This window comes from Brachycentrus maculatus, unplaced genomic scaffold (assembly GCF_059751285.1).
Source record: "Brachycentrus maculatus isolate JH-2025_06_01 unplaced genomic scaffold, ASM5975128v1 h1tg000536l, whole genome shotgun sequence".
NCBI classification, from domain to species: Eukaryota; Metazoa; Arthropoda; class Insecta; order Trichoptera; family Brachycentridae; genus Brachycentrus; species Brachycentrus maculatus.
In genome coordinates this window covers 297,673-325,531 of record NW_028281282.1, presented here as the reverse complement: position 1 = coordinate 325,531, position 27,859 = coordinate 297,673, and the positions used below count along the sequence as shown (strand labels likewise).

The 27,859-nt window shown below is 37.7% G+C and overlaps 1 protein-coding gene across 4 annotated transcripts; it reads left to right on the top strand.

Moving 5' to 3' along the window:
- Window positions 1-52: 52 nt before the first annotated feature.
- Window positions 53-27,859, top strand: LOC148301606 (uncharacterized). 4 transcript variants are annotated; one of them, XR_015838774.1, is made up of 16 exons: window positions 53-133; window positions 3,725-3,872; window positions 6,941-7,104; window positions 8,197-8,285; window positions 9,317-9,473; window positions 10,767-10,895; window positions 11,446-11,608; window positions 12,129-12,293; window positions 13,556-13,632; window positions 14,362-14,538; window positions 15,881-15,997; window positions 16,128-16,263; window positions 17,526-17,743; window positions 18,370-18,522; window positions 22,738-22,823; window positions 27,587-27,859. XR_015838774.1 is itself a non-coding variant. In XM_088273004.1 (15 exons), the coding sequence occupies exons 1-15, from the start codon at window positions 92-94 to the stop codon at window positions 27,599-27,601; spliced, it is 1,950 nt and encodes a 649-aa protein (XP_088129130.1). In that variant the 5' UTR covers window positions 53-91; the 3' UTR covers window positions 27,602-27,859. The 4 variants fall into 4 exon arrangements, 2 of the variants coding, with proteins under 2 accessions (XP_088129130.1, XP_088129129.1); XR_015838773.1 differs by having other exon boundaries at window positions 13,547-13,632; XM_088273004.1 differs by lacking the exon at window positions 22,738-22,823.

Below are 27,859 nucleotides of genomic sequence, written 5' to 3'. Positions count from 1 at the left end.
GTACGTCGATTTCGAAGACTGCAGCCAAACGCCGTAGTGTTATTGGCTAGATAGACGCTCTTTGGTTTCGTTTTTAACGAAGGAATTGAAAATGTCGGTCGAGACCGATAACGTCAAATTAAGTGAAAAACAGGTATGTTAATGGTATAAAGTATTATAAAATTGAAGCGCGATTATCGTTTGTCATCTGTGATATGCGGTTTTTGATCGGAGTGTGTTAATTTCAGTGTAATTCAGTGAATGTTTGCCTGCGTCTTAGATCCTCAATATGGCTGACAAGGGATGTTGCTTCTCGCAAAACGCGGGAATTGCGCCGATGTAGGATAACTTTGTTTCTACATTTTCATTAATAATATCTGTTACACCGTTGTTTTCGTGTTACGAAAGTGGATTTTCTGGCTTAAAATTTGGAAAATGTTTATTTTTTGATACACCCCCGCCCCCAGCCCTGAAGCGTGGCCTTTGTTAATATGCATTTTATTTTTCGTGACATTGATTAATTTTGCATGACCTTGGCCTCTGGTATCAGTGTTTATTAAAAGTATTAAAATAATTTGGCATTGATAAAAAAAATCACAAAAAAATTCGGCTTCCATTTTTAAACATTCGACCTTCCAAAATATACCAATAAAAAATGCGGGTGCATTTTTTTTCGATTTTACAAGACTGCTATTTTTTTTAGTATGCAACTTCAAATCATTAATATTGTTTGAAATAAATTTTATTAAAGCATTGAATGACGTGTGATTGGCAATTCTTATTATGTACTCGATTCGGATTATGAAAAAAAAGTAAACAAAAATGTCTAAATTCATATATATTATGATAATGTTTTATTTCACATGTCAAGGCTACCAATACGAGTTTCGCATTGTGACCAACCTTGACCTGCGACAAACTTCACGACTGTGTCCTAAGTTTTATTTATTTATTTATTTAATAATAATATAAATTTTGAAGAGATTCTTAAAAGTGTCTCCTAGTGTTTTCAGTTTTTTTTAATTTTTTTTTTTATCATTTTCAAGAATTTTCTATTTGATTAAAATCTACTATAAATGTAATGACAATTAAACAGAGGTAAAAATAAAAATGAGAGATTATGATTTACAAAAAAATTTAAATTTTATACTATTTCTGTGAACCTAAGCGGTTCATTATTAAAAATAGGTAAATATAAAAGTAAATATATTAAAAATATCAAATATGTCGGGTTGTGGTCCCGTGGTTAGTGTCGCAGACTCTTGAGTCAGAGTTTCTCGGTTCGAACCCACTCTACCACAATTTGATACCTATTTCTAATAATGAGCCGCTTCGGCTCACAGAAATAGTTTGAAATTTAAGTATTTTTGTAAATAATAAAAACACAAATATTTTTCTTGTTTTGAAAAAAAATAAAAATTGTGGGTTCGAACCCACTCAACGAACTCAAGAGTCCGCGACACTAACCACGGGACCAAAACCCGACACCCCTATACTTCAAATTGGAGGTTTTGCAAACCGTATTGGACGCCTTACAGAGCAAATTGGACGTTTAAAAAATCAAATCAGACTTTATATTAAATATATAATATAATACATAAAAAACCCTTATCCGCACCTGAATGGTGCATAGGGCACTGTGTCATATAAACGCAGTGTTATCTTGATCGTTTTTACACGTGAAGGAAAGGTGATCAGCCCTCCGCTTCAGGTACCAGTCCATGGTAATATTGAATAAATATTGCAGTGTAAAAATCACTTATATTTATTTTACCACCCTTGGGAATCGAACCCGGGACCTCCAGAACGGAAGCCGAGCGTGCTGACCATTACACTACGGAGGCGGACATTATGAAAATGTCAGAATTTTCTTTAGAAGTCGTACTCATGATTCACAGTAGTATTTGAAATTTTAAAACATCAGTAAACGTCATTACCCATCGCCCCCGCACAGACTATGACAGCGCACCGCACAGGTTTGCCAACTTGACGACTAACGCAGTGTTTGTTCTGCAAACTTTTTCTGTTCAAGGTACACCTGCCAAATCAAGAAATTTTAGAGGTACACCAAAGATAAAAACAGAGTTAATTTAATATTGATTTATTATTAAAATTAATAAAATCTGAAAACATATCGCTCACTCCTTTCAAGAACGTCATAAATAAATAAAAAATATTTTTCAGTAGAACGTTTTTAAAGTTTAAAAATATAATACAATGTATAACTAACTAACTAACTAACTAACCATCACGCCGCTTCCCCGCAGGGGTAGGCAGAGAGAATAGAGCGCCACACCACTCTGTCCTTGCAAACATTCTTCGCCTATTCCACGTTCATGCATCTCCTCATACATACCCGCCGATTGTTACGACTCCTAACCTGACCACTTTCAAGTATTTGGCATACCTGATCAATTATATATATATTAAATTTTATTGATATATATTTATATATCAATAAAATATATATTTATATATTGATATATATTTATATATTGAATTTTATATTAAATTTTATTGATATATATTTATATATTGATATTTATTTTTAATACAATGTATTAAAAATAAATATCAAGCCACTTATTGAACTTTTTACTGTGCAACAGATCTTTTCAGATAAAACCTGAAGGTTTTTTTCTCCATTTGAAAAATAATTACTAAAAAAATAATTAAACAATACATTTTCTTCAAAATGCAAAAACAACACTTTCTGCCCTGTAGCGGGTAAATATTAAGTTAAAAATATGCCGCTTTTGCTGGGATATAGTACATTTTCTGGGCATTCCCAAAACACGCACAACTGAAAATTGACAATTTTTGATTTATGACGTTGTTGAAAGAAGTGAGCGATATAACATGTGATGTTTAATGCAAATTGTGAGCCTACTTAACAGAGCACAGGTGATAAAAATTTGTAGCAATTGTTGATAAGGCTGCTCTCAGCTCTACATTGATCGTCCTCAGGCTTTCTTTTTTATTATTTAATAGTAGTCAGAGTCGAAGATCCCAATTCGTACGCTCTTTGCGCAACAAAGCGCATCGGTCGCGTAGTTTTTTAGCGTCTTCTAATAATAATAAATTTGGATAACTTATATAGTGCCATTTTCGTAAAATAATACCTCAAGGGCGCTTCACTGTGAATGAATTGGGGAAAATATTATGGTGGAAAAGATTTAGCAAACAAATGTGTTTTTAGTCTTTTTCTAAAGATCATCTCACTCTCACTATTTCTAACCATTGGTGGAAGAGCATTCCACGCCGTCGGTCCCGCAGCAGCAAAGGCACGCTCGCCAAATTTAGTGCGTTGGTTGCGAGCTGGTAAGATCACTTTGCCCATTGCAGATGTTGTAGCCGATCGAAGCGTGAGACGTCTGTCAACCAATTCATCTGGAATACACAGCTCCTTAAAATACTCTGGAGCCATATTGTGTATTGATTTATACATGAGTAGGCAGAGTTTATACTCAACCCTTTGGGGAAAGCGTAACCAGTGGAGTTTGTGAAGTAGTGGGGTGATGTGACTGAATTTAGAAATTCCAAAAATTAGTCTCGCTGCTGCGTTGAACACTGATTGCAGTCGAGTCATTTTATTGTTTGGTAGACCCGTGTGTATACTGTTACATAAGTGTGTTACCTTCACAAAACTAGATTTTTTTCTTCTCGATCTTCTCGGTCCTCTCGGTCCGTAACGTTGCCGGAATGATGCGTTGCTATGCTTGACTGGATGTGTTGCTCTGTGCAGGATGACGACAAGAAGCCGGGAGACGTCTCCACGGAGGATGAGTCCTCCCAGGAGTCCAAGGGGGCCGCGGGCGCGGAGGCTCCCAAGGACAACGGGGAAGTGAAGGCCCCCAAGGACGAAGACGCCGATGACAAAACCGAAGAGGAAGGTAAGGATCAAGAAAGAATACCACTCATTCTTTAACCACCCTACTCTAGGGTTATTTTCTCGAGTTAATTCTGTTGAAAAAAAATCATCTTTTTTCCTACAGAATTATGAAAACAAGGTTTGTTGTATTCATAGCTGATTTTTTTGTTGTTGCCATAATACGTGCTTTTAGGACGGAAGTGATGTACTTTTTCGTTCGTGTTCTCTCTCTCTGTCTTGCATTGAATATTTTTGGCACAGGGCTAGCGCAATAGTACGGTATAAAGACATTTTTATTCATTTAATATATTTATTATTTTTATTTATAACATAATACATTTGAATCATTTATACATATGGAGAACTTTTATATTTCGATTGCTGTGCCTCTCCATAAAAGAGACTGCTCTTGTGCTTGGAGAGAGACTTACACTCGTGGTTTAATGTTATATAATAAAAGATATAATAGTATCATGCATCACTTCTCATTATCATTTTCATATGATAATCCATACCTGTATAAGCGCCCTTGATCTAGTTTTTTTTTTTATGAAAATGGCGCTATATAAATCATCCAAGATTATTATTAGTAATATCACATGCCCTTGTATGTGTAGGGCTGCTAAGTTTATGTCATTTATTGTTTCGGAATTCACTTTGTGGTAAGACACGATAAACACTTTGTTTGCGGGCGGTTTTGTTCATCAACCCCGACCCTAATTATACTCTGCCAGCCTGCTCCCCGACCCTCAGTATGCTAATCACAAGTAGCCGCAACACCCAATTCCCATCTGTACAATGTTTGCAGGCGTCTCTCGCGCTCTACCTAAAGTAAGCAAATAGAACGCTCGCAAGCGTCTCCCGCTCTTTACCAACAGTATGGAAAAGGACCCTAATTATACTCTGGCAGTCTGCCGCCCGACCCTCAGTATACTAATCACAAGTAGCCGCAACACCCAATTCCCATCTGTACAATGTTTGCAGGCGTCTCTCGCGCTCTACCTAAAGTAAGCAAATAGAACGCTTATAAGCGTCTCCTGCTCTCTACCGACAGTATGGAAAAGGACCCTAATTATACTCTGGCAGTCTGCCGCCCGACCCTCAGTATACTAATCACAAGTAGCCGCAACACCCAATTCCCATCTGTATAATGTTTGCAGGCGTCTCTCGCGCTCTACCTAAAGTAAGCAAATAGAACGCTTGCAAGCGTCTCCCGCTCTCTACCAACAGTATGTAAAAGAAGCTTTTAAGCGTTTCCCACAAAAATGTGTTAAATTATAAATGAGACTTGTTTTTTACCACTTGAATATCATATTGTAATGTATAGTTTGTTTTGTTATGTCTAGTTTCAGAAGCTACAGATACTTCCATCTACAGGTTTGAATATGTTTTTTTTTTAAATATAAAAGTTTGAATTTGAAATTTGAATATAAATGTTTTTGAAAAATGATTTTGTACGAATGGACCTTTCCATTTTTATTAATATAGTTAAGTTAATATAGTTTATAAATTGGGATGCAAAGTGCAGTCCGACACGTTTTGAAAATAGGGAAAAAATAAACATTCAACATTCTCAGAAATCCATGTTTTTTTGCTGTTGTTAGCATATATTAGTATGGAATGTTTCGTTAGCATTCAAATGACAATAAAAAATAACCATCTGCGAAACAGCATACTCTGAACTCGATTTTGAAATAACACAGTACAAAAAAAAGATTCAAATGAAATTAACACATTGTTTGCGGGAAATGCTTAAAAGCGCCTTTCGCATACTGTTGGTAGAGTGCGAGAGACGCTTATAAGCGTTCTATTTGCTTACTTTAGGCAGAGCGCGAGAGACGCCTGCAAACATTGTACAGATGGGAATTGGGTGTTGCGGCTACTTGTGATTAGCATACTGAGGGTCGGGCGGCAGACTGCCAGAGTATAATTAGGGTCCTTTTCCATACTGTTGGTAGAGAGCGGGAGGCGCTTGCGAGCGTTCTATTTGCTTACTTTAGGTAGAGCGCGAGAGACGCCTGCAAACATTGTACAGATGGGAATTGGGTGTTGCGGCTACTTGTGATTAGCATACTGAGGGTCGGGCGGCAGACTGCCAGAGTATAATTAGGGTCCTTTTCCATACTGTTGGTAGAGAGCGGGAGGCGCTTGCGAGCGTTCTATTTGCTTACTTTAGGTAGAGCGCGAGAGACGCCTGCAAACATTGTACAGATGGGAATTGGGTGTTGCGGCTACTTGTGATTAGTATACTGAGGGTCGGGCGGCAGACTGCCAGAGTATAATTAGGGTCCTTTTCCATACTGTCGGTAGAGAGCGGGAGACGCTTGCGAGCGTTCTATTTGCTTACTTTAGGTAGAGCGCGAGAGACGCCTGCAAACATTGTACAGATGGGAATTGGGTGTTGCGGCTACTTGTGATTAGTATACTGAGGGTCGGACGGCAGGCTGCCAGAGTATAATTAGGGTCCTTTTCCATACTGTTGGTAGAGAGCGGGAGACGCTTGCAAAGGTTATATTTGGTTACTTAAGAACGTCATAAATAAAAATAAATTTTTTTTCAGGAGAACGTTTTTAAAGTTTAAAAATAAAACACAATGTATTAAAAATAAATATCACGCCACTTGTCGAACTTTTTACTGTGCAACAGATCTTTTTAGGTGAAACCTGAAGGTTTTTTCACCATTTTAAAAATATTATGTATATTTAAAAAAAATTATTAAACAATACCTTTTCTACAAAATGCAAAAACAACACTTTCTGCCCTGTAGCGGGTAAATATTAAGTTAAAAATATGCCTCTTTTGCTGGGAAATAGCACATTTACTGGGCATTCCGAAAACATACACAACTGAGAATTGACGATTTTTGATTCACGGCGTTCTTGAAAGGAGTGAGCGATGTAAAATAATAATAGTAATAGGATAAAGATGATAATGATGTACAAAAAATAAATGGATTAAAACGTCGTCAATCGGTCTCGGGCCGTCGAGCCTGGAGCGGGGAAAAGATGAGCCGACAAATTAAAATGCCTTCCTCTTGATCCCATGTCTCAGACGTTTGTTAAAAGTTATTTGTTTACCCATTTGGTCCAGATGAGAAGTCGGCGGATGCTGACGCCAAGTCCAAGGACGTGAAGGACGAGGCGGAAGTCAAGGACATCAAGACAAAGGCCAAGGCGGAGAACGGCGAGGCGCACGAGGCGGACGGAGACAAGAAGAAGCCAGATTTGAAGAAAAAGAAGGCAGCTAAAAAAGAGGTTAGTTGTTTCTCTCTTTCAAAATTTTAACTGTAATAATTTTATTTTAATGACCTGATGATGGAATGATTCATATTTATAGATTTGTCGTTTAATTTGTAGAACTCCATTTTAATTTATGTATTAATTTTACACAGATTTTTTGAGTTTACTAGGTTGTATTTTATTAACAAAAATACATAAAAAAATTAATATTGTGACAATTGTTTCGCCTTGTTAGGGCATTATCAAACATTCGTTTGTACTTTTGTTAGTAAAATACAACTTAGTAGACTCAAAAAATCTGTGTTTGATTTAAAATTAATACTTAAATGGAATGATTATTCCGAAACCGGTAGTCATGAATAAGTGTTTATTAAAGTGGTATTACATAAAGTGAATGATGAATGATAAGGGAAGTGTTAAAGAAGTTAGTCTTTGATTGTTTATCATAGTTTTGTATCTGCGTTTCTGCAGTGTTGTCGTTAGTGTGCTAGGCTACCCTGCTAGAGATCCCGGGTTCAAAATAAGCTGTTTTTTTTTAATATCAAGGATTAAGGTAACGACGAGTATATACAAGGAGTTGTATGAATGAGGAAGAGGCGAAAAACATTTGCATATACAGAGAGGTGTGGTGTTCAATTCTCTGTGACTAGCCCTGCAAAGCAATCTTATGGTAACTCACTTATTTAGTTAGAATATGTTAACATAATTTTGGTCTAAATATTTTTTCAATTTAATGTGGTAGAGGTGAAAAATATTTGCAAAGACAAGAGTGGTGTGGCGTTCTATTCTCTATGCCTACCACTGTCGGGATCTGCGTGATGGTTAGTTAATTATTTAGTTAGATTATGATGTCCTTAGGCGGGAAAGGCAACAAAGAAGATAATCGTACGCGCATGTGAGGAGAATGGAACCATCCAGACTCTCCCACATTGCACTGCACGGCCAACCCCAAGGTAGACGACTCCCGGGCAGACCGCCAAAGAGCTGGGAACCGACATGGCAGGAGGCTGATCCCTCTTAAAAACAGGCCACAAAGCCTACACCAAACTAATGTAATTTTGATTTAATTATTTTTTGCTGTCATTAACTATGTATAATCATTTACAGGAAAGTGAAGAGGAGGAAGAGGATGAGGAGGAGGAAGAGGGCGAGGAAGAAGAGGAGGAGGGTGAAGAGGAAGAGGGGGAAGTGAAAAAGTGAGTATAATTTCTTCTTCTCCGTCTTATTCCTCATTGCTGAGGGTTGTGACCCTTGCAATGACTCTTCTCCAGTTATCCCTTGACTGCGCTGCACGTAGCGCTCCAACCTCCTTAACTTGATCGGTCCATCGTGTGGGGATCTTCCTCTCCTTCTATTTCCCTCCGGGCTACCGATCACAACTAGTCGTTCCAGGCTATCCTCGTTGCCACGCGCAACATTTCCAAAGAAACGGAGAATCCGTCGGGTACAGGTATTAGCCAGAGTCAAGCCATCCAAGCGTAGTTCCTGGCGGATGGACTCATTCGTCTAGCTGTCCATGGAATTCGAAGCATGCACCTCCAACACCAAGAGTATAATTTAATTATGATTATTTGCTGTATATATTAACACGTTGTCGGCGGGACACGGCATTTGCCGTTTTTCGTGGACTGTCGGTCAACTGCGGGACACGGCAAATGCCGTTGTTGTCGACTGTTGGTTATCGGCGGGAAACGGCAATATACGGGTTTGTTATCAGCGTGAAATAAAACGCGTTGAAGGGTAATCTGCTACCTGGGTACTAGGCGACAGTCTGTGACGTTACTTGAGATCCCTTGGCAGTACATAACGGAGTCCCTAATGTATGGATGTAAAGCAGGATGAAAGTAGACTGAATGCAGTCGGAATGCGATCTCTCTGAAAAATGTGTGACAAAACGATGTATGATAGATGTTCCAATAGTGAAATAAGGAAGGAATGCAAAGCTGAGATAAGCATTATCGATCAAATTAAAAAAGGTGTGTTGAGATGGTTTGGACATGTGGAACGTATGAGTGACGAAAGATCGGTCAAACAAATTTATGAGGTGAATGTAGTTGTAGGGTATTTATATTTATATTTTATTCATATTTTTTTGTATTTGAATTTATGTCATGTAATGCAAAAGAATTTAAAATAAAGAACAAAAAAAATTATGCGCGACCCTTTTACTGGCCGCGCAGTAGAGCGCTTGGCGTCAGTCTGATGGACTTTTTCTTTTTCTATACAGGGACGCCAAGAAGGCGCCTCCCAAGAAGAAGGCCAAGGAGCCGAAGGGAAGCGACAAGGAGGACGAAGAGGGTGAGGAGGAGGAGGAAGAGGAGGACGGGGAGGAGGGCGAGGAAGAAGAGGAGGAGGAAGCGCCACAGCCAAAGAAGAAGAAAGAGGTAAAGAGATCATTTCATTTATTTTTTGAATAAAATCCCGCAAAGCCCTCTACGTTTAGAGGCTTGTCTGCAGGTGATGTGAAAGTGTTTACGAAATCTGAAAATTAGTCTCGCTGCAGCGTTTAACACTTATAGTAATATCATATCGCTCACTCCTTTCAAGAACGTCACAAATCAAAAATCGGCAATTTTCAGTAGCGCGTGTTTTCGGATTGCCCAGAAAATGTACTATATCCCAGCAAAAGCGGCATATTTTTAACTTAATATTCACCCGCTACGGGGCAGAAAGTGTTGTTCATGCATTTTGAAGAAAAGTTTTCAAAAGGAGAAAAAACGTTCAGGTTTCACCTAAAAAGATCTGTTGCACGGTAAAAAGTTCAATAAGTGGCTTGATATTTATTTTTAATACATTGTACTATATTTTTGAACTTTAAAAACATTCTCCTGAAAAATCAAGTTTTTTGATTTATGACATTCTTGAAAGGAGTGAGCGATATATAATATAGCAGGGATGGCGAACCTATGGCATGCGAATAAATATAAAAAAATAAAACTGATTACAATACAGCAAAAATTTTTTTTTAGGAATAGTATTATAAAATTCAAAACATATTTAAACTGAACTTCAACTCTTCAGAGAGGATGGAACGCCACACTCTTCTGTCCTAACATACACCCCTCGCCTCCTTCACATCCATACATCTAGTCATACATGCCCTCCGATTATGCAGACTTTTGACACTGCCAGATTTTAGGTTCTGATTGATCTGATCGTGCCAAGTCTTTTTCGGTCGTCCTCGTTCTGTTTTCCCTCTCACGTTCGCCACATATATTTTCTTAGTCATTCTCTCGTTATCCATTCGCTCCACATGTCCATACCACCGTAAAGAATTCTTCCTAATCTATTCAACTATTACTCGTTCAGCCTTACATTCCTTTCTTATATCTTCGTTTTTAATTCTGTCATACGATGATTTTCCACACATTCGTCTGAGGGACCGCATTTCAACAAATATTTCTCTTTTTATAAAAATAAAAAAATGACAATGACTAAGTCCTCCTTTCTACTGTCCACATTCCCGCACAGATAGTGGTATCAGGTGATGAGTCGAGGGGGAGAGGATGACATAAAATATTAAAGATGAATAAGAATATGGAAGTCTGGGCATTTACGGGGCTGACGACCGTCATATGCTTATTATATTCTTATTCTTATATTCTTCTTCATCTTTGTATTTGGACACACTCAAAATGTTGTAAATGTCATAAAATAACGTGAGTGCATTATTGCAGCCGACAGAGCCACCGGTTCCCGTGCCGGCCGGCAAGGGCATCCCGCTGGGACACATCCCCAACGTGGAGGTGGCCATCTCCCGGTTCAAGATCGAAGACCTCAAGTTTCTGCACCAGTTCCTCTATAACGTGAGTCTGGACTTCCCGCACACCATTAACTTATACTTTATAAAGTAAAACAACTTTGTTTTGACCACTTTTTATTAACACACTATCTGCGGGCGGATTTGCACTCATAGTGATAGCATTTAACCATAATGTATACATCGATATGAGATCTAAAATGATTAAAGAAAACACTTCATTTTTTACCACTTGAGTTTTATTATAGACTACATGTTTCAGAAGTTAAACTTCTATCATTCAGGTCTGTTATTATACAGACCTGAATGATGGAAATTTAACTTCTGAAACATGTAGTCTATAATAAAACTCAAGTGGTAAAAAACGAAGTGTTTTCTTTAATCATTGTAACATGTCTTACCACAAAGTTAATGCCGAAACAATAAATAAAATATGAGATCTAAAGATGCCGCAAAAGTCATGCGTAAAAATAACTTACACCCAATTTACGATGAGTCGAGTGAAAAGGTAAAATTACCCTTCCCGCAGATAGTGTGTTAATATATTCGAATTTGATGTCCGATGGTGTTGTGACGGTGCGACATTGTGGTTGCAGCAAATGTGCCGCACGAACCTCATAAAGCGGAACATCAAGAAGTTCAAGGGGTACGAGTTTGAGAAGGACTCCTCCGAGTACAAGGCCAAGATCGAGGAGGTGCAGAAGCTGGAGCCCAAGCAGCTGCGCATGCTCTGCGAGATGCTGGACCTAGACAAGAGAGGTATTGGTCTAAAAACATTTTATATATAATTTATATTTGAAGCGATAACTTTGCGATTTTACATTTTATAATTAAAATATTAGGTCTAGTTAAAAGAAATCCATTATTTTTGAGTGAAATTGAAGTCTTTAATTATCATAGTTAGAATAATCCAATGTAGGTCAAATATGCACCGTTTTGTTCGATAACTTGTTGCCATTTTGAAGGTAATTTCATTATGTCTCTATCGTAGAAACTCTTGTCCCTATTGGCAAAAAACTGAGACAGTAAATTTTCACAAGCTTATCTCAATGTCAATTTTTCACCAGACAAATCATTGAAATATATAGCGATATGCGAGAACGCACGTTTTTCTTTTTATTAAAAAATCTTAAGTTTAACCTTCATATCTCCCTTAGTTCTCTACAGATTTCAATAAGAATGTTACCGATAGTCTTGTGATTTTTCATATTTATTTATTAGCCAATAAACCAACATCTATTGTTCCTTCCCTCCTAACAAGTTGTACTTGCATGTGCAGGGGGGCCGAGTGACCTGGCGACGCGCGTCATCGGGTTCCTGGTGCTGCCCAAGAACTGCTCCCCGCACGCCCGCGGGGCCGTCAAGGAGCGCCCCTCCGCGGCCGACGCGCACACGCCCGGCGGCCGCCCCCGCCGCAGCGCCGCCATCAAGGTCCACAACAGAGGTACCATCCCCCGCCTCTCATTGTCGCTGTGCAATACGATAATCTGGTTGAAACTTGGGACTGTGGATTCCCGACAAACATTCTAATAATGGAATTGAAAGCTGTCCCACCGCATGCACAGATCTGATACAGAAGCATCTAGGCTTACTGACAGACCTACTCTTGCAAAGCAATTTTTTAAAACTGAGTTGCGAAATTTATTGAAAATGTGAAACAATATAAAATTCTATCCCGATTTTACTGTGAATTTACATTTAAAAGCTTTCAATATACCTGTCACTGCCAATCTAAATAAATACAAGATTGTAAGTCCATCACCAAATTTTCTACAAGTACCCCCCGGTGTAGGCAGTGAAAGGGACTAGTGTTTAGTTCAATAATGGAATGCAGTTTTCAGTTTGAAGATATTTATGTAAAATAAACATCAAGCAAATCATAAAATAGTTTGTATGTTAGTGTCATTTAAGCCAGTGTTCCTCAACATTTTCTCACCTTCGACACACCAAATGTTACAGTATATACGTTAAATATATAGACTATAGAAATGTTATTTATCAATAATAATTATTCTATACTACCTTTTGAAAAATAGGCAGTATTATGAAAAATAATTTGTTATTGTGTATTAAAATACATAATGAAAAATTATAAAATGTCAAATACATTGAATTTGACCACGGCACAGCAGTTAAGGATTTAAGCGATGATTTCAAACCAGCACAGATTTTATATTTTATTTTATAATTTATGAATAATCTCATGAGGTCTACTTTTTTTGTCATGTCATATAAAGATCTTGGTCTATTATTTTATCCGGTCATGTAAACATTAGACTGGAACTAGCGCTTTGTCCCAGTCATATTTACATGACTGGATCTAGTTTTTTGTCCCAGTCATGAAAACATTAGACTGGAACTAGTACTTTTTCCCAGTCATGAATACATTAGACTGGAACTAGTACTTTGTCCCGGTCATATTTACATGACTGGATCTAGCACTTTGTCCTAGTCATGAAAACATTAGACTGGAACTAGCACTTTGCCCCACTCATGAAAACATTAGACTGAAACTAGTACTTTGTCTCAGTCATGTTTACATGACTGGATCTAGCACTTTGTCCTAGTCATGTTTACATGACTGGATATAGTACTTTGTCCCAGTCGTATTTACATGACTGGATCCACTTTGTCCCAGTGGTTGAAATGGACAGTAAGTGTGCGCATTAGTCATGAGCTGGCCACAATTGGTTCCAGGCTATTCAGACGAGGAGTACGAGACGGATCCGGAGACCAAGGTGAAAGGACCCAAGGTAGCCAGAGATGATTCAGCAGAATCTGACGTAAGTCATCATTTATCTTACATGCATAACTACAATATTTTAAAATATTTTTTTATGTATTAAATGTTAAATCAAACACTGATTTTTTGATTCTACTAAGTTGTATTTTATTTACATTTTGAGTGTGTCCAAATACTTGTTCACAAAATCTGGTATATCTCCAATTACAGGAGTTATTTTCATATTATTTTTTGACATCTCATCAAAGATGAAGAAGAATATGGAAGTCTGGGCATTTAAGGGGCTGACGACCGTCATAGGCTGGTTTCAGTGATCACTTTACTCACATGTAACATTCACCACTTCTACCCGTTATTGACAACTACACTTCTCAAATTCTTGGAAGCTCTATATGTATGATCCAATTCAGAAACATTGTTATTGAAACATTGTTATTGAATCACTAGAACTTCACTAGAGACATCTATTGGTGAGATGAAAAGATGCTTTTTAATTGAGCAGAAACTCTTATATCAGTATGTGAGGTCCGAATCCTGGATTATAAATCACATACATGAGAAACGCCAGAAAATATCAGCCCCGCAAATGACCAGACTTCCATAGTCTTCTTCATCTTTGATGAGATGTCAAAAAATAATATGTATTTTATTATTAAAAAAACACGTAAAAATCAATTTTGTGACAATTGTTTCGCCTAGTTGTGACATTTTCAAACGAATGTCTTATCAGTTAAGTACAACACTGACAAAAAAGTGACGCTTTTCCCAGGGTTCATACAATCCGAGCGGCTCCGGGCAGGATGCGGACTCGGACTTTGACCCGGCGGGAGGCGAAGGCGGCGTCGTGGCGCGGAAGAGGAAGTCAGGGGGCGGTCGGAGGAGCAGCGCGGCGGCCAAGGGCCGGCGCGGCAGGCCTAAGAAGGGCCCCCCCGCCAAGAAGGGCAAGGTAACAATGCTCGTATTCAAACTCTTACTTGATATCTCAACATAGAAGCATATCTTAGTCATACAGGAGAAAGTGACCAAGTGCATTTCTTACAAAAACGTGATCATTGACTATTTGATGTATTGCTAGCTTAATATTGCCCTGAAAAAATCCTGAAGCGCAAGAGTGATCACCTTGCCTTCATGCAAGTAATGATCATGATAACACTGCGTCAATTCGATGCAGTGCCCTGTTCACCATTGGGTGCGGATAAGGGTTATAAGTAATTTTTTAATATATCGTCATACAGGAGAAAGTGACCAAGTGCATTTCTTACAAAAACGTGATCATTGACTATTTGATATCTTACTAGCTTAATATTGCCCTGAAAAAATCCCAAAGGATTTTTAACTTGGAAGTATAATATATTGACCTGTTAAAAATGACTGTCTGCATTGATGTTTATTTTCTTGGCCCTCCTGAACATTTTACGTTTTGTTAGTTGGTCACTTTCTCCTGTACGACTACGATATATTTTTCTCTTTGGTCTCAATCATGTGGATTGGTCTGCAGCAATAAATTTTCCGGTCTATAGTGCGCCACTATCATCAGCTCCTCATACGTCGAACAGCCCATATCCTCGCACAAGTGGCAAAGGTATTGGCGGCGTGGGCGTCCTCTGGCGTTTGTTCCCTCTATTACCAGATGCAGGAAACCCTTGTCCCCCGATCCACTTGTCTCTTGGAGATAGTCGCAAGTAGGCGCCTTCTTTCCTGGATTATTCGCCGTACCTTGTCGCTTGAGATGCCGCTCACTCCTTTCAAGAACATCATAAATCAAAAATCGTCAATTTTTAGTTGTGCATCTTTTCGGAATGCCCAGAAAATGTATGTCCCAGCAAAAGAGGCATATTTTTCACTTAATATTTACCCGCTACAGGGCAAAAAATATTGTTTTTGCATTTTGAAGAAAAGGTATTGTTTAATTATTTTTTTAAATAAACTTAATATTTTTCAAATGGAGAAAAAACCTTCAGGTTTTACCTAAAAAGATCTGTTACACAGTAAAAAGTTCAATAAGTGGCTTGATATTTATTTTTAATACATGGTGTTATATATTTTTAAACTTTAAAAACGTTCTCCTAAAAAATCAAGTTTTTTGATTTATGACATTCTTGAAAGGAGTGAGTGTTGTGGTCTCTCCAGGATATATTGAGCATTCTTCTACCGGTTCACATCTCCAACGCATTCAGCCTATTTTTATCTCTTTCAGTCTTTGGATAGGTTTATTGAAGCATACTCAATTAATGTTAGTGATGCTTCCGTTCCGGCTTGAATTGATTTAGTGTGTTGTTCCATTTCAGGGGGCCCCCAAGAGGAGTGCGGGACGAGGGAGGAAGCCCCCGAGTGACTCGGAGGAGGAGAGCGAGAGTGAGAGCGGCTCGGAAGCCGGCAGCGATTCCGAAGGACAGGACTCAGACGTAAGTGGATTGGAATCGAACCCTTGATTGCATGTGTGACGATGGTAATGAAATAACTCTACACAGGCTACAACATCAGGTCACGACCTGACTATACTCCTCGTGTTGATTATCCGTGTATTCTCCTCAGCCCCTGACGTCGGAGCCGCCGAGCAAGAAGGCCAAGGCCGCCGCGCCGGCCGCGCGGGGCCGCAAGCCCGCCACGCCCGCCAAGCCCCCGCCCAAGCCCGTGGCCGCCAAGAGGAAAGCCCCACCCCCTCCACCAGGTGACCATCCCCTAGAGACCAACCTGCTTACCGTCTCTTAGCCTTTTAACCGCTTTAACTTTGTTCCTGAGAGACTGCCGTGCGCGGTGGTATTTCGCCGTTTTTTAAATGATCACTTTTATAATGTATTTAGTTAAGAAACGATTTATTTTCCTAAACATAAACGTTCAATGGGATTCATTGTGCCTTTTTGGTACTCTATAATACACTTCGGCTGTCCAAACTTAAAACACAGTAAGGGACATTTTTTGTAGTACGTTTTTTTGCATTTTTGGACTAAGTAGCATCTACTTAGTCCAAAATAGCAAAAAAAAATTACTACAAAAAAATGTCCCTTACTGTGTTTTGAGTTTGGACAGCCGACTTGTGTCACATTATTCTTGAAGTATATCGTAATATAAATAAATCAAAGCATGCATCGTGTGTCACTTTTACCCACTGGCGGTGCCTAGCGTCGAGAGTGAGACAGATATAGAGCATGATTATGGCGCGGACTAAAAAAAATACATACGCTTATGTCAGCCGCGTATGGGGCATGTTTTGTGAAAACACATACGGTTATGCGAGCCGCGTGGATCTGGTTAGAGACCAACCTACTTACCATCTCTTAGAGACCAATCTGCTAACATCTCTTAGGGTGGTGACTGACCTCCACATTTGGTCCTAACGTAACAATATATTTGTACATTTTAAATAATTGATTTTCTTTAGTAAAAGCCCATTTTGTCCATGTTTGCCTCCGTAGTGTAATGGTCATCACGCTCCGCTACCGTTCTGGAGGACCCGGGTTCGATTCCCGGGGGGTAAAAAGAAATATGAGTGATTTTTTCACTGTAATATTTATTCAATATTACCCTGGACTGGTACCTGAAGCGGAGGGCTGATCACCTTTCCTTCATGTGTAAACGATCAAGATAACACTGCGTTTATATGACGCAGTGCCCTATGCACCATTGGGGTGCGGATAAGGGTTTTATTATTATTATTAACATCTAAAAATTAAATACTAATGGTTATGCAGATTGGGAGGACGGTATCCATATCTATTTGGATATCTACTAGGTCCATATCTACCGACGGCCATATAACAGTTTGCTCTGTTCTGTCCGCAGCCAAGAAGAAGGGGGCCCTCGCGCCGGTGGGCAAGAAAGTCGTAATATTTCTCTAGTTGTAATACATTAATGACATCGCAGTCCATATCTGCTAGGTCCATTTCTACCGATGGCCGTATAACAGTTTGCTCCGTTCTCTGTGTGTTGCAGCCAAGAAGAAGGGGGCGGTGGCGCCTGTGGGCAAGAAGGCGGTCGCTCCGGGGCGCGGCGCGGGCAAGGGCAAGCAGCGCAAGCAGTCCTCGAGCGAGGAGGAGGAGGGCAGCGAGGAGGAGGAGGGCGAGGAGGAGGAGGCCAGCGAGGAGGAGGACGGCAGCGAGGAGGAGGACCGCCCGCTCAACCCCGCCAAGAAGGGCAAGCACCCGCCCACCGTGAGTGCCAAACCATATCAGGGTGACGCGACTTGAACCTGCGCTGGGTGACATGACTCAACATTGTGTTGGGTGATATGGCTCAAAATTGTGTTGGGTGATATAGCTCAAAACTGTGTTAGGCGACACGACTCAAAATTGTGTCGGGTGATACAGCTCAAAACTGTGTTAGGCGACATGATCTCAATCTCCAAACTGTATTGGGGATATAGCTCTGAAATGTGTTAGCTGATATAGCTCAAAACTGTGTAGGGTGATACAGCTTAAAACTATATTGGGTGACTCGAAATCGTATTGGGTGACTCGAAATTGTATTGGGTGACATCGCTCAAAACTGTACTGGGTCACATTGCACAAAACTGTATCGGGTGACCATGACTCACTGTGTTGGGTGACATAGCTCAAATACGTATGGGACGACATAGCTCAAGTTTGTATCAGGTGACTCGACTCAAAACTATACTGGGTGACATATTTCAGAATGGTATTGGGTGTCATAGCTCAAAACCATATTGGGTTACACGACTCAAAACTGTACTGGGCTACAGCACAAAATGATCTTGGGTGCCGCGTGACTTTCGGCTGTAGGTTTTCACTAGCTGACGGGTCTGTGTGTCGTTTGGCAGGACGAGGAGATCAAGAAGTACGTGAAGCAGATCCTGGAGGGGGCCAACCTGGAGGAGATCACCATGAAGACGGTGTGCAAGCAGGTCTACAGCCACTACCCCGACTTCGACCTCGCGCACAAGAAGGACTTCATCAAAGCGACTGTCAAATCGGTAAACACCTCCACCTCCTTTAATTTAAACCCTGAAGAGGGCAACGGATTGTTGCCCAAACTAGTTGGTTAAGAAAAATGTGAGTGGATCAAAACACAAAGTCTTTTTATTTCTCAAAATAATATATCAATATGATCCACAAAGTTGATGCTTTCAATATTCAAAACATATTAATTTTTAAATCAAACACAGATTTTTTGAGTCTCCTAAGTTGTATTTTACTAACAAAAACACAAAAAATTCATATTGTGATAATTGTTTCGCCTAGTTATGGCATTTTCAAACGAGTACTCGTTTGGAAATGTCACAATATTGATTTTTATTTGTTTTTGTTAATGAAATACAACTCAGTAGACTCGAAAAGTCTGTGTTTGATTTAAAAATTAGTACATAAATTATAATGTAGTTCTACAAATTAAACGCCAATTCAAAAAATAATTTAATTTTTCGTATTATTTTTTGACATTTCATCAGAGATGAAGAAGAATATGTAAGTTTGGGCATTTACGGGGCTGACGACCGTCTTGGGCTGGTTTAAGCGATCACTTTACACACGTGTAACATTCGCCAATTCTACCCGTTATTGACAACGACACTACTCATATTCTTGAAAGTTCTATATGTATGAACCAATTTTGAAACGTTCTTGAATCACTAGAAATTCACTAGAGACATCTATTGGTGAGATGAAAATAAGCTTTTTATTGAGCAGAAACTCTTTTATTAGTATGTGAGGTCCGAGTTACACATGTGTAAAGTGATCACTTAAACCAGCCCCGTAAATGCCCAGACTTCATCTTTGATGAGATGTCAAAAAATAATATGAAAAATAACTAAAAATGTTTAATTTTTAAAAATCATTGTCATTCCACAAAGTTAACGTCAAATCAATCAATTATATTCTGAACGCAAAAGTGACACATACTTTTATTCTATTCTCATTTATTTATTTATTTTGTTCTGGAATGCACAGGCCTTTAAATATCTAGGTTGCCAGATATTTGTTTGTGTAGTTTTTGTCATACGATACGCAATTTCGCTTTCTCCGCAAGTTTTGTTTAAATTAACACTTTGTTTTTATATCACGCTTATATCGTTTATCACCCGAGCTTTCGCAATACCTAATATTTGAAGGCCTTTGCATGTCTGCGCACGATTTCGTGCTGTGCCGTCCATTTTATTATCAAACTGTGCCGTCAGATATCGCTGAATGCGTAATTTTTCACGTAAATTTGAAGGTTGAAAATTGAACGGAAAAAAACTGTGTTTATATTAGCTTAGTTGAAGGTTTTATAATATTTTGATGAATGGTACATAGTATTTCAACCCTTACTCTGAATGAAATGTGAATCTCATTCGACTTGGATTTTTTGCTCCTAGGTCCCATGTCGGATGTTATTCGACATTTTTTTCATCATTAGTATTATTTATTTAAATTCCAAGCTTACATTTTTGTCACTCGTATCTATTACAACAGTATGTGGAGTAGAGGACAAAATATTTTTTTCAATTGGAATGTAACTTCAATTGGAATGTAATTTTAGGGGACCGGAAAGGGTTTAATGTGAACTAGTTTTTTGCAGATAAGAAATAATTTAATTATCACTTTCCTTTTTATTCATCATTCATTTTGTGTAATACCACTTAAAATTTGATCTTACACAAAGTGAACGATGAATGATAAGGAGAGTGTTATATTACCGCAGCACAAAGTTAACAATGCTTTTAATATGCAAAATAATTTATTTAACCAACATTTCTTGGTGTTTTTTTCATGAAAACAAAACTAAAAAAAACAGGATATTTTATTAATTTTTTATTTAAAGAGTTTACAGAGTTAAAAAGTTTTTTCAGTTTGAAAAATTGGAATCAATAAAGAATGCAAAAAAAAAAACTACTTGTGTTCTATGCACAAAAATACAAATTAAATTGTCGCATTATTTTATTATTTAATTAATGAATTTATGTAATATAAAAGTACATAATTCAAAAAAGTAATAAAATATGTAAAAATGCTTAACACATTGTTTGCGGGAAACGCTTAAAAGCGTCTTTTCCATACTGTTGGTAGAGAGCTGGAGACGCTTGCGAGCGTTCTATTTGCTTACTTTAGGTAGAGCGCGAGAGACGCCTGCAAACATTGTACAGATGGGAATTGGGTGTTGCGGCTACTTGTGATTAGTATACTGAGGGTCGGGCGGCAGACTGCCAGAGTATAATTAGGGTCCTTTTCCATACTGTCGGTAGAGAGCGGGAGACGCTTGCGAGCGTTCTATTTGCTTACTTTAGGTAGAGCGCGAGAGACGCCTGCAAACATTGTACAGATGGGAATTGGGTGTTGCGGCTACTTGTGATTAGTATACTGAGGGTCGGGCGGCAGACTGCCAGAGTATAATTAGGGTCCTTTTCCATACTGTCGGTAGAGAGCGGGAGACGCTTGCGAGCGTTCTATTTGCTTACTTTAGGTAGAGCGCGAGAGACGCCTGCAAACATTGTACAGATGGGAATTGGGTGTTGCGGCTACTTGTGATTAGTATACTGAGGGTCGGGCGGCAGACTGCCAGAGTATAATTAGGGTCCTTTTCCATACTGTCGGTAGAGAGCGGGAGACGCTTGCGAGCGTTCTATTTGCTTACTTTAGGTAGAGCGCGAGAGACGCCTGCAAACATTGTACAGATGGGAATTGGGTGTTGCGGCTACTTGTGATTAGTATACTGAGGGTCGGGCGGCAGACTGCCAGAGTATAATTAGGGGCAGGGGTTGATGAACAAAACCGCCCCTGATAACATTCAATGAAATATTTCAACAGTTTGATGATAAAATGGACTCTATAATACAGGGTGGCGCAAATAATATCACCCTATTTGAAGATGTTATAATTTTTGCAAATGGCATAGTACGTCAACCATATTTGACATTTGTGAACTAAACAGTTGCAGTATACAAACAGATTGATAAACGGGCACAAATCGCTCACTCCTTTCAACAACGTCATATATAAAAAAACTTGATTTTTCAGGAGATTTATAGTTTAGAAATATAATAAAATGTATTAAAAATAAATATCATGTCACTTATTGAACTTTTTACTGTGCAACAGATCTTTTAAGGTAAAACCTGAATGTTTTTTCTCCGTTTGAAAAATATTTAGTACATTTAAAAAAATAATTATTCAATACATTTTCTTCAAAATGCAAAAACAGCACTTTCTGCCCTGTAGCGGGTAAACATTAAGTTAAAAATATGCCGCTTTTGCTGGGATATAGTACACTTTCTGGGCATTCCGAAAACATGCACAACTGAAAATTGTCGATTTTCGATATATGACGTTAACGAAAGGAGTGAGAGAAATGTGTATCATCACTGGCGGCAGCCACTTGACGCATATCATATTTTCCACTTCACAGAAAAAAAAAATTACGATCCTAATACAAATTTACATCACTCAAAATGTTTTTTTAAATTTAGTAAAAAATAAAGTTATTCAAATATGAAATTCGATGAACAATTTTGCTTCTATCTTCACCCTTAATTTGCTGCCGCCTTTAAGTACACAAATGATAAATATGATTATTTTTTGACATCTCATTAAAGATGAAGAAGAATATGGAAGTCTGGGCATTTACGGGGCTTACGACCGTCATAGGCTGGTTTAAGTGATCACTTTACACACGTGTAACATTCACCAATTCTACCCATTATTGACAACCACACTACTCAAATTCTTGGAAGTTCTATATATATGAACCAATTTAGAAACCTTGTTCACGAATCACTAGAACTTCACTAGAGACATCTATTGGTGAGATGTAAAGAAGCTTTTTATTAAGCAGAAACTCTTATATTAGTATGTGAGATCCGAATCTATAATGGGTAGAATTGGTGAATGTTACACGTGCGTAAAGTGATCACTTAAACCAGCCTATGACGGTCGTAAGCCCCGTAAATGCCCAGACTTCCATATTCTTCTTCATCTTTGATGAGATGTCAAAAAAAAAAAAAAAATGAAAATGGCTCCTGTAATTGGAGATAATCCAGATTTTGTGAACAAGTATTTGGACACACTCAAAATGTTGTAAATAAATATGATTGACGTAGGACGCCATTAGCAAAGATCATAACACCCTCCGATAGGGTGATTCATTTTGCGGCCACCCGTTATGTAAAATTAATATATTTTTCCCATATTTATATTTATTTTTTTCTTTATTTCAGTGTATTTAAATATAAAATGATGAATTGGAGATGAAAATATAAGTATAAATATATAATGTACTGCAAAACACAGCTCGTTTTATAAGGTACATTATTTTAATTTTACACGCATAAGTAAATATTATATGTTTGCTTGCGGGAGGTACTAACCCAGCTGTAACGCCTCTAATCTTTTACTTAACCCTCTTTCCCCCATCACCCTACTTGGCTTTGAATATTAAATTTTTTGAATATTATATCTAAAAAAAATATATATATAAATAAATATTTTTTTTTCTTTTTTTAAAATTCTTTTGCATTACATGACATAAATTCAAATACAAAAAATATGAATAAAATTTGAATATACATACGAAAAAAGATCCCACAAAGGCATGGCCTGTGTGTTGGTATACAATATAATTTAGTCGTAGTAAAGGGTATAAGGGTATAGGTATTATAAGTACAACTAGAATAATAGTGTTAATATAAAATACAAAACATGCTTGACTATCAGAAAACAAAAAATATTAATATTATTTTTTTTAAATAAAATTAAAAACTTAAAAACATAAAAAATATGAAAAAGTAAAAAGTTAGCAAGCATGTACTGCAAGAAAAAGTAGCTTAAATCTGTCGCTTCTATAAATAATCTAAGCAAAATTTTAAATCTACACAAACATAGGTAATTAACATCTAACAAATAGTCTTTGTGGAATAAGTTGTATATATATATATATATCTATTCTAATTTATTTGTACAAAAATTTCATAAGCTTGGTGGTGTGGAATGCAAGGGGACGTTCATTGTGAAAATGTGACCTACTAATAAAATGTAATATTTCTATTTTAACTAACTAACTAGCCGTCGTGGCGCTTCCCCGCAGGGGTAGGCAGAGAGAATAGAACGCTACACCACTCTGTCTTTGCAAACATTCTTCGCCTCTTCCACGTTCATGCATCTCCTCATACATACCCGCCGATTGTTACGACTCCTAACCTGACCACTAATACATTGTAATATTTCTATTTTAACTAACTAACTAACTAGCCGTCATGGCACTTCTCCGTAGGGGTAGGCAGAGAGAATGGAACGCGACACCAAGCTGTCTTTGCAAACAATCTTTGGCTCTTCCACATTTGTGCATCTCCTCATACATACACGCCGATTATTCCAACTTCTGACCTGACCACATCCAAGTATTTGTAATACTTGATCATGCCAAGTTTTCCTAGATCTTCCTCTGCTCCTATTTCCATATACATTGGCCTCATAAATTTGTTCTTTCTTCACTCATGTGTTCCACATGTCCAAACCGTCTCAACGCACCTTTCTTGACACATTGTAGTCGAGCGCTTCGGACAATAGACTCTAGCCTATAATAATAAATCCCTTGCCGCACCCCAATGGTGCATAGGGCACTGCTTCATATAAACGCAGTGTTATCTCGATCGATTACACATGAAGGAAAGGTGATCAGCCCTCCACTTCAGGTACCAGTCCAGTGTAATATTGAATAAATATTGGAGTGAAAAAATCTCTTATATATATTAAACCCCCCTGGGAATCAAACCCGGGACCTCCAGAACGGTAGGCGAGCATGCAGACCATTACACTACGGAGGCGGACCTATCGCGATTAGCGCAAAAATATATCGCTTTCTTAAAATTGACACAATTTCTAAACCAAATAAATGCCGTGTCCCGCCGACAACGTGTTAATGTGTTGAAAAATGCTTCTTATATCAGCCTTCCCGCCCCGCCCAAGTATTGATACTTGAACATGCCAAGTTTTCCATGGTCTTCCTCTGCTTCTATTCTTACTTATTATTACTTATAACCCTTATCCGCACCCAATGGTGCATAGGGCACTGCATCGAATTGACGCAGTGTTATCTTGATCATTACTTACATGAAGGCAAGGTGATCACTCTTGCGCTTCAGGAACCAGTCCAGGGTAATATTAAATAAATATTACAGTGTAAAATCACTTATATTTATTTTCACCCCCCCCCTGGGAATCGTACCCGGGACCTCCAGCACGGTAGCTAAACACGCTGACCATTACACCACGGAGGCGGAGGGCTTCTATTCACACCTCATAAATTTATTTTACTATTCTTTCTTCACTCATCCGATACACATGCCCAAATTATCTTTCTTAATTTGATGGATGGTGCTTATCTCGGCCTTGCACTCTTTCCTTATATCACCATTGGAACATCTAGCATACATGGTATTGCCGCACTGAGAGATGGTATTCCGATTGAATTCAGTCTACTTTCATCCTTCCTACCTTTGCCAACTCCATGCTTCATTTCCATACATTACTGTTTGGATCGGGACTCCGTTGTGTATTGCCAGTTTAGCTTTTGCTGGTTTTTATTTGCTAATAACTTTTAATATAAAAATTTTTTGTCCGCCTCCGTAGTGTAACGGTCAGCACGCTCGGCTACCGTACTGGAGGTCCCGGATTCGATTCCCAGGAGGGGTCAAATAAATATAAGTGATTTTTTCACTGTAATATTTATTCAATATTACCCTGGACTGGTACCTGAAGCGGAGGGCTGATCACCTTTCCTTCGTGTGTAAACGATCAAGATAACACTGTGTTCATATGAAGCAGTGCCCTATGCACCATTGGGGTGCGGATAAGGGTTTTATTATTATTATTATATATAATAATAAACCCCCTATCTGCACCCCAATGGTGCATAGGGCACTGTGTCGTATAAATGCAGTGTTATCTTGATCGTTAACACATGTGATTTTTTCACATGTGTTAACGTCAAAGTGATTTTTTCACTCTAATATAAATATACGCTGTGTTATCTTAATCCTTAACAAATGAAGGAAAGGTGATCAGCCGTCCGCTTCAGGTACCAGTCCAGGGTAATATTGAATAAATATTACAGTGAAAAATCACTTATATTTATTTGACCCTTTTAATATATGTACAACTAAATTAGGGTTGCCATGTGTTGGGACATATCACCTTTACTGATAATCTCCATATTTGGTCAAGTTGTGGTAAATCAGTACCCAAAAAAAAATTGGATAAAAATTAGTATTTAAAAAAAAAAATCTTTAGGAAAAAAATTAACCATTTTTTAAATCATCTTCAGGATGAAAAAATAAATATTTTAAAAATTATGTTTGGGGTAGAAATGAACCATTTTTAAATCATCTTTAGGATAAAAAATAACAATTTCTTTATAATCTTTAGGATAAAAAATTAACCATTTTTTTAAACATCCTTTAGGATAGCAAAATTAACCATTTAAAAAAAATCATATATGTAATATACAAACTAACCACTTTTTAAAAATCATCTTTAGGATAAAAATTAACCATTTTTTTTAATAATCTTTAGGATTAAAAATTGGTCATCATTTTTTTTTTACCATCTTTAGGATAAAATATTAACCCTTAAAATTATCTTTAAAATTAACCATTTATCCATGTAAAGGATAAAAAAATATCCATTTTTATTTACTTATACTTACTTATAACCCTTATCCGCGCCCAATGGTGCATAGGGCACTGCATCGAATTGACGCAGTGTTTTCTTGATCATTACTTACATGAAGGCAAGGTGATCACTCTTGCGCTTCAGGTACCAGTCTAGGGTAATATCAAATAAATATTACAGTGTAAAATCAGTAATATTTATCTTCACCCCCCCTGGGAATCGAACCCGGGACCTCCAGCACGGTAGCTAAACACGCTGACCATTACACCACGGAGGCGGACAATATTACCATGATTATTACCAATCATTTACCATGGATTAAAAATTAACCATTTTTTAAAAATCATAATTTTTTCGCTGGTGTGGACGAAACCACAATTCGCTCACTCCTTTCAAGAACGTCATAAATCAAAAATCGTCAATTTTCAGATGTGCATGTTTTCGGAATGTCCAGAAAATGTACTTTATCCCAGCAAAAAAGGCATATTTTTAACATAATATTCACCCGCTACAGGTCAGAAAGTGTTGTTTTTGCATTTTGAAGAAAAGGTTTTGTTTAATGAATTTTTTTAAATATACTAAATATTTTCAAATGGAGTAAAAACCTTCAGGTTTAACCTAAAAAGATCTGTTTCACAGTAAAAAGTTCAATAAGTGGCTTGATATTTATTTTTAATACATTGTATTATATTTTTAAACTTTAAAAACGTTCTCCTGAAAAATCAAGTATTTTGATTTATGACGTTCTTGAAAGGAGTGAGCGAATTGTTAAATATAATAGAAGTGGAAAAAAACTATATAGTTGTTATTTTATTTTATTATCGCATAATTTATAATTTTGTCCGCCTCTGTAGTGTAATGGTCAGCACGCTCGGCTACCGTTCTGGAGGTCTCGGGTTCGATTCCCAGGGGGGGTCAAATAAATATAAGTGATTTTTACACTGTAATATTTATTTAATATTACCCTGGACTGATACCTGAAGCGGAGGGCTGATCACCTTTCCTTCATGTGTAAACGATCAAGATAACACTGCGTTTATATGAAGCAGTGCCCTATGCACCATTAGGGTGCGGATAAGGGTTTTTATTATTATTATATATGTAATATAAAATTTAACCGGTTTTTTAAATCATCTTTCGGATAAAAAATTAACCCTTAAAATCATCTTTAGAATTAAAAATTGACCATTTTTCGATGTAAAAAATTTAAAAATATCCATTTTTATTTACCATGGATTAAAAAATTAACCATTTTTTAAAAATCATAATTTTTTCGTTGGTGTGGACGAAACCACAATTGTTAAATATAATGAAAGTGGAAAAAACTATATAGTTGTTATTTTATTTTATTATCGCATAATTTATAATTGTCTAATGTGTTTTGTTTCTTTTTTCCAGTTGATATCGTCATGAGCTGTTTGAACATATTCAACGTGTGCATTTTTTCACCGACGGTAAAAATGGGTACAAAGTTGTATCGAAAAAAAAAAAGAAAAAGAAAAAAAAAATAACACCACCACGGATGGACATAATAAAAACAGTTCGCTCTTACCGCATCGGCCCGAATATGACGCGACCACACGTGTTGTAGACAAAAAAAAAATATACATTGCAAATATGTTTTTTCTCACATGCCTGTATAAATAAATCAAAATGTAAAAAAAAAACAAA